This window comes from Cyprinodon variegatus, unplaced genomic scaffold, assembly GCF_000732505.1.
Source record: "Cyprinodon variegatus isolate N-32 unplaced genomic scaffold, C_variegatus-1.0 Scaffold294, whole genome shotgun sequence".
NCBI lineage: Eukaryota > Metazoa > Chordata > Actinopteri > Cyprinodontiformes > Cyprinodontidae > Cyprinodon > Cyprinodon variegatus.
The window spans coordinates 216,639-224,100 of NW_015150747.1; the positions used below are offsets into that span (position 1 = coordinate 216,639).

The 7,462-nt window shown below is 39.1% G+C and overlaps 1 protein-coding gene across 1 annotated transcript in view; it reads left to right on the forward strand.

Moving 5' to 3' along the window:
• The window catches only part of LOC107090429 (synaptic vesicle glycoprotein 2B-like), a 51,340-nt gene extending 43,878 nt beyond the window's left edge, over positions 1 to 7,462 (forward strand). The window contains exons 12-15 of the mRNA XM_015383800.1: positions 543 to 676; positions 4,672 to 4,872; positions 4,951 to 5,110; positions 5,642 to 7,462. Coding sequence (XP_015239286.1) covers positions 543 to 676; positions 4,672 to 4,872; positions 4,951 to 5,110; positions 5,642 to 5,825 — 679 coding nt within the window. The 3' untranslated portion in view covers positions 5,826 to 7,462. The remainder of the gene's footprint in view (positions 1 to 542; positions 677 to 4,671; positions 4,873 to 4,950; positions 5,111 to 5,641) is intronic.

Sequence of the window (7,462 nt, forward strand, 5' to 3'; positions counted from 1 at the left end):
TGAATCCCAAATAAAAGCCTCAGAAAGACTACCAAGGATCCCCACAACATTTGCTTTTGCAAAACCATGATAATTCAACATCATAATTCAACATTTTAGAAATATTTGCTTTAAAAAAATAAAAGAAACATAAAACTACATAAAACCCAAACATCAGTCACTGACAAATGCTGTAATCATAGAATGCATGTATATTGAAATGTTGGAAATGTCATTACTAACAAAAGGTTATACTTAAATATTATATATATTAGTATTAAAATACTGTCCAGGCGTAATTGAACTTGAAATCAAACATGATTATTTTTATTATTTGAATCGGTTCTAATATTATTAGTCTCAAGTAAAATTTTCTGTTGATCTATTGACATAAAAAGGCAAAAATAAACATACTGCTTCTTATTAAAACTAAAAAAAGAAAATTCCTGTTAAACAAAGTTTGGCGGGCTTGACGCCCTGAATTCCCAAAGACACGATTGGAGCTTTGCACTGAGAAAGGCTCTGTGTTGGTCTACTGGTCTGTCCCCATCCCATCCTTATAGGTTTGTCGGCATAGAGATGAGATCGGTGAAATTCCAAGACTCCCTGTTTGAAGATTGCCACTTTGAGGACATCCGGTCTACAAACACAGTGTTTGAAAACTGCACCATCCGCTCCACACTCTTCTACAACACAGGTGGGTTCAGCAGCGGCAGACGTTACATGTTTCAGGTTTTTTCAATATTTACCAAAATAATTCATAGCTTCAAATTATATTTACTGAGATGTCTTAATTTCTCAGAGCCAAATGTATGAGAAAAAAAAAAAATTGTGAGGAAATTTGTTCTTTTCTGCATCACTTTCTGCTTTTTTTGCTAATATTTCAAAAAAATCTGGGCCTTCATATCAGCTGATTTTTATGAAATTGTTTAATTTCTCATAGCCTCCTTCTAGCATCCTCCAGTTCTTTCATTTTTTGTTTGTTTGATCCTTGCTATTAAAAAAGGTATTTATTAAATAGTTATTAAATTTAAGTTCAATTTACAGCACATTTTAACATCTATTTAGAATCTCTTTAAGTTGCTTTCTGATGTTTTTTTTTCAGATGTTTTCTTACTGAAGGTTTTTAACAGTTATTCTTTTAATATTTCTTATTATTTTGGCTCTATTTTACATGTTTTTTTCTGGATTTAATAGAAAATTAGATAAATAAAACCAAAAAAGGGTTAAACTGGTTCTAATTAGCTCACAATGAAATGTGAACAAAATCCTGGAAAAGTCTGAAAAATAGAAAACCCAGGATCTTAAGATTTTCTTTTTAGAAAAAAATCCTTTACGTTTCACCTTGAAGTAAATTTTGCAGGACTATTGAAGATCTGCGCCTGTCTTTAGTGTTTGTCACCAATTATTGGTTCTCTCTGTGGTGATGAATGTCAGATACTTTAGCTTGCAAATAACACAAGTCTGTATGGTAGAGCAAAAAAGTGGTGATTCTCCCATGCTGTGAAAAGTGAGCTTGTCAGAACAGGACTTTACCTGAAATAAGCAAAGAAAATGTAAAACAAAAACATGTCAGGTTACCCTGCTGTGTAGGTAAGAGCCTGTATCATCTGCATAGAATAAGATTATAATAGAGCAGAGCTGTCAGAGACTATTCTAAAGCCAGAGGGAAATACTGTGATATAAGTTCAAACCAAGTCCAAACTCAGCATCTGTGCTTTGCCCACACACATTCAAGAGCCTGAAGGAGGAACAAAAAAAACAGGCTCATGAAAAACCCTCATAATCATTATATCAACATCCTCCCAATAATCTCCTCGAAAAGAAAAGGCATCAAGAGTTTCCTCTGGGTAACATAACAATGGGAGGAGTTGATGAATGGAAAACTGCTTGGTAATGTGAACATTTAAAGAATCACAACTTAAAATAGGTGCTAAGAAAGCACTTCCATTTTACACAATTTCCCTTTTTTGATCTTATTTCAACTGTTGCGTATATTAGCTGTGACATATGAATCAAGATGCTATGACCAAAAAAATTTGATTGATAGATGACAGTTGATGTATGATTGGCCGAATTTAGGTGTACAAGCTGACGTATAACTAACTGGCCTGCATGAGATAACGAAAAAAACCCACAGAGTTTAAGACAGGATTTTTTCTTAAATGGAAATTTTCTAAATTTTGGGACAATATGGTGTGATAAAGAGTAGATTTATATTCATGTTTAAGTCAGAAGGATTTGATATTCAAATATGACTTCCCTACGACTTTGTTGGTTTTTTTTTTGTTAACATAGATGGCTTCCTTCACGCCCCTCTCAAACCACCAAACAATAAAGAAGATGGATGGTTTAAGAGGGGCGTGAAGGAAGTGAAACACCTTCACACTTGGAAACAAAGTCCAGTGGATTGTTTTGTAGACTTTTTAGGAAACCCACATACAGATAAACCGTTACTGTGGGTGAAACAGAGGCATTACGATTCATTTGGTCGCAATATGTAAAAAAAATGTCTTGAAGACAAAGGAAGCTTGTTCACAATGATAAGAAAAAAAGGAATAATCTGATATTTAAAATAGTGGACTAAATAGGGGACCTCACTGGCCCTAACAAACAGGTGGCTAATATCTATGAAGACTATTTAGAAAGTAGAGACCAGAAGGAAAAATAATGACAAATAAAAACACCCAAGCTTGCATCTGCTAAACCCTACAGTAGATACATGAAAATTCTCTTTGGCTTGTCCTTAAAGTACTAAAACAAACCTTTAATCTCAGTGACACTATAGACCCAGTTCCCTGTAATTGGGAGAACTAGGATGTAAGAAATAAAAGAAACAGACAAAACAAAATAAATTACATTTTTAGCACCGTTTAACAAAGCCCAAACACTGTAACAAAGAGAAATAAAACTATGTAAGAGGAACGTCTTTAACTGCTGACATAAATCTGATTGATGTCAAGTCTCTCATCAGCGTCTTTCCCTCTAAAAGGTTTGGATCCTTTAGGGATCAAAATAATCCATTACAACAGTCTAAACAAAGTAACAAGTGCTAGAACACAAGTTTAATTATTCTACATCTGTTTCTCTATGTGTAATATTGGCATTTAAAGGCGCATAGTGACGTCATAAGCCTACAAAAAAAACAACAAATCTTTTCATGATAAAATGTTATTAATGATATTAACTTGGTATATGCACTGAGCATTGTCTTTGTAGAGTTTAGGAACTCCTTTTTAGCTTAAAAGAATTCCAGCTTTAGGCACACTAAGCTGCCATAAACAGACATGGCGCCATCTGCTGGAAGTACCTCAAAACAATGGAGACACCTAAAGCAGCTACTTAATATTGCCCAAAAGCCAGTGTTGGGCACGTTACTTTGAAATAGTAAATATTTATAGTTACTAGTTACTTCTCCCAAAAATAACTGAGTTACTGAGTTACTCCACAATAAAAGTACAGTAACTAGTTACTACGCAATCTCACTATACATCAGCCAATCTCATCCTCCCCTCTCTCATGACAAGGTGTGCCCAAGTCCTATCATGTAAAAAAGGTTAATTGTGTGACCTGAGTAACATGCAGTAATGGGTTATCGGCAATGGTAACTGCGTTATGTTACAGTCAAAGTAATTAGTTAGATTACTTGTTACTAAAAAAAGGTAACGCCGTTAAGAGCGAGCGTAAAAAAAGATGAGGTTCAAAGCCATATAGTTAGAGGTAATAATGCTGATTATTAAAAAAAGTTATACTGAATAATACTTATAGTGTATCCTGTAGCCTTTCCGTAAGGAACAAAGGTAAAATAAAAAAGTTTGCACATGCTGTCGGCTGAATTGCAAAGGCAAAACGCTTTGCATCATCTATGAAGATCTGCTCTGTGCATACAAACATGTTTGTGCCTTTTTGAAGATGCTTAAATGGTTTGAAGATCAGGCCCTCAGATTGTATAGACTACCATCACCATCATCAATAAGGACATTTACTCTTGCATCCATCAACTCTGCAGCCACATCTGAACACGTCGATACATTTAGCTCACTGAACACCAACCTTCATACTGTATTCCCAGCACTCTTCCAGTCTCAAACCTCTAGGAACTAAACATTTTTTTTGCATTTTTCCAGAATGAATCTGGAATGAATGGAATGAATCTCAAACTTATTTTACATGTTGCTTTGAGGCGCTAACTGGCTTACAATCTACTTCCTTTTTTACCCCCTGTACACATGCACAGTATCATATCTATGTTTGCATTATAAATATACATGGAGGGCTTTATTCACTAACAAACTGAGCAAAAACAAAAGAACATAAAAAAAAAATCTCGTAACCTGATTATGCACAATTAAATAAGAACAATGATCCACCTGACAGCTCCTCTCTTCTTCTACCCCATCGTCGATATATGGAAGCTCTGCCATATGGTTCATATTCTGGTTACACCTTTAAAACCATGCCTTTCTGTAGCAGTGGAATCAATCCACCTGCCTTTGTGCTTTTCAACCTCGTCTGCGATGCAACTTTCTAGAAAGTCGTGGAGACAGCTCCACTCTGTCTGTGTCCCATCCACATCTTCCACTCCTGTTTGGCTGCAATAAGAACGAAAGAAACATTCATTTGCAAAAAGGAAGTATATTTGTCTGGCATCCCCGCTCCTCACTCCTCTGAATCCTCTCCTGTTCTCTGCAGACCTGTGGGATGAGAAATTCATTGACTGCCGGATGGAGAACACCACGTTCGAGCACAACAAACATGGCTGCCACCTGGACACGGTGGAGGAGAACGACGTGTTGATCTACCTGGTCAGCTTCCTGGGCAGCCTGGCCGTGCTGCCGGGCAACATCATCTCAGCGCTGTTCGTGGAAAAGATCGGCAGGGTCAAGATCATAGGTGACGTCTGGGACTAACGAGTGACTCCTGAGTTTTACAGATGGCAGCTCTGTAACAGGTGATCTCTGGTCTCCTCAGGTGGCTCCATGCTCATTTCTGCTGGCTGCTCCTTCTTCCTGTTCCTGAGCTTCAGCCAATCGGCCATCATCGCCTTGCAGTGTATGTTCTGTGCAGTCAGCGCTGCTGCGTGGAACGGCATAGAGGTGGTGACCGTGGAGCTATACCCCACCTCTAAAAGGTAACTCCCTCTAGCTTTCACAGAACCATGACGCAGCAGAACAACACTGCTTCACTTTCCCCCAGTTTGCAGACATGAAGCTGTCCTTTCAGACAGTCCAACAGTCCTTTAGTTGGTTTGTACTGTTCCTAAAACAATGGCTTCCTCCCGCAGATGATACTTTTCCTCTGGCTGATGTTTTCTCTTTCATGTTCTAGACTTTAAAACTGACTCTGATCTAATCTGCTTCTAAAGGAGCTTCTGCTGTCATTAGCTAACTTCTCTCTCACATTGAAAATACTATTTGATCAGTGTTTCAGTGTCCCTGCCCGGGCCACCCCGCCCAGGGAGAAAGTCTCTGACACTGAGCCTGGTTCTGGTTCTGCTGGAGGCTTATTCCTGTTTTTTCCTCCACTGTCGCTACATGCATGGATCCAGCTTAGTGTAGATTATGCTGGAATGAATCTTTCCCATCATTCATCAGTAGAACACCGAGCTGTCAGTCGGGGTCTTAGAGAATCTGGTGTTGATCAGGTTGTGTTTTTGTCGTAGGGCGACGGCGTTCGGTGTGCTGAACGCTCTGTGTAAGCTGGCAGCCATCCTCGGCAGCTCCATCTTCGCCAGCTTCGTGGGGATCACCAAAGCCATCCCTATTCTTCTGTCGTTCGCCGCTCTGGTCTGCGGCGGCCTGGTGGCCCTCAAACTGCCCGACACGCGGCAGAAAATCCTGCAGTGACGGGCTGAGCTGTCTGGAGGCGGAAGGGCCTGGAAGCTGTTGGACTTCATGATGCGGAAGGCGAGAACAGAAACACCTGAGCTGTTCGAGCCAAACGGCAAGCGCTCGTTTCTCCATGTGAAACATATTCATCTGTACAGGGGGGAGTTTTTGTTTTCAGGGTTTCAGCGACCTGCTGATGACTGATCCCTCCATCCATCCTCTGCGTCTCTCAGCAGCAGCTCCATGAGTGAGGAGGATCTTTGCCTTCCAGCAGTCTTAGAAAACTTATATTGATTTGTTGATAAAAGATGCTCGCTTTAGTTCTCAACCTCTAGGATTTGTTTTTATCAGCAGTTACAGAAATCTGATTTATCCTAAAATCTGCCAGCAGGTTTGTGCTCTGAAATCTGACTTAGACATCAGGGATCACTGAAGTAGATCTGGAATCACTCCTCCTAAACTCACATGGTTTGATCAGGTGTTAGTCATTTAAAGAAAGTCTGGTCATGAGGTTTAGTCCACCGCCTGTATTTGTTGAATGACTGTCAACTTGTCTCTAATCATTTAGTAGAACCAACAAGAATCAAGCCGTTCAATCTTTTCCTTTCGTTCTGCATCTGACTCATTTATGAAGCACAACCAGTGGATGTTTGGGCAAAAACATCAGGCTAAGCTTTCAGAGCAGGCTGCCACCCATGGAAAGGTGTGAAATGAGTTATTAAAGTTTCACACCATCCATCAGGTACAGAGTCACCTGTTTATGGGGGGAAATTTGTGCCACTATTGTTGAAATCAAAGAACTTGCTTCATGCTTATATGGTATTGGGTCAATATCACTGTTGTATCCAGTTAGCTCTATTGCTGACATTAACATTCCCCCCATTTCCAGTATACTATAGATTATTTCCTCTAATAAAGACAAACATTCAGCAGGTAAAGGAAAAGTTCATAAATCACCATCATCCAGGAGGAGTTGATTCCAGATTTTTTTCCAGATCAGCATTTGTATATTTAAGATTGAGGCTAATCTGCCGCAAGCTGTTCTAGAAAACCTATCAGCAGCAGTTTGGCTAAATGTTAAACAGGTTTTTGTGGTTTTAACAAATGTAGGTTTACCTATAGGTCAACCTATAAGGTTTATTTATTTCAGTCCAAATGCAGCCTTTGCTGTTTCATCCAGTCTGCTTCAGGCTGGAGTGTGCTGGAAATATTTTCCCTCCGATTGGAGCCCAGTTGCTTGGCTATTTCATCCCGCCTCCAGATTTTAACATTCATCCCATGAGACTAACAGAAGCATCTCATCAGCACAATATCTGGAACAGCTGTTTAAAGGTCCAGAGTCCAGCTGTGTGTGTCTTCCTGTCCTGTACTGTATGTCTTGCATGAGATCCACCGTCTGAGAGTGCTTCTAGGAGAAACAGAACTTTCTGTGTGTAACGTGAAAAGTTTCTGCGTGCTCGGATCAGACCTGCTCAGTATATTCGATTTATTTATGTTTCGTTTCTCTCCTCCTCAGCTGGGTTCTTTGTAGCAAATTAGGGCTTAAAAAAAACAGATTTTTTTTATTTTATTTGAGTTTAATATGGGAAATAAAGACAAATGCTTCTTTTTCTCAATTTTGACTTTAATGTCAGAATTCTGACTTTTTTTTCCTT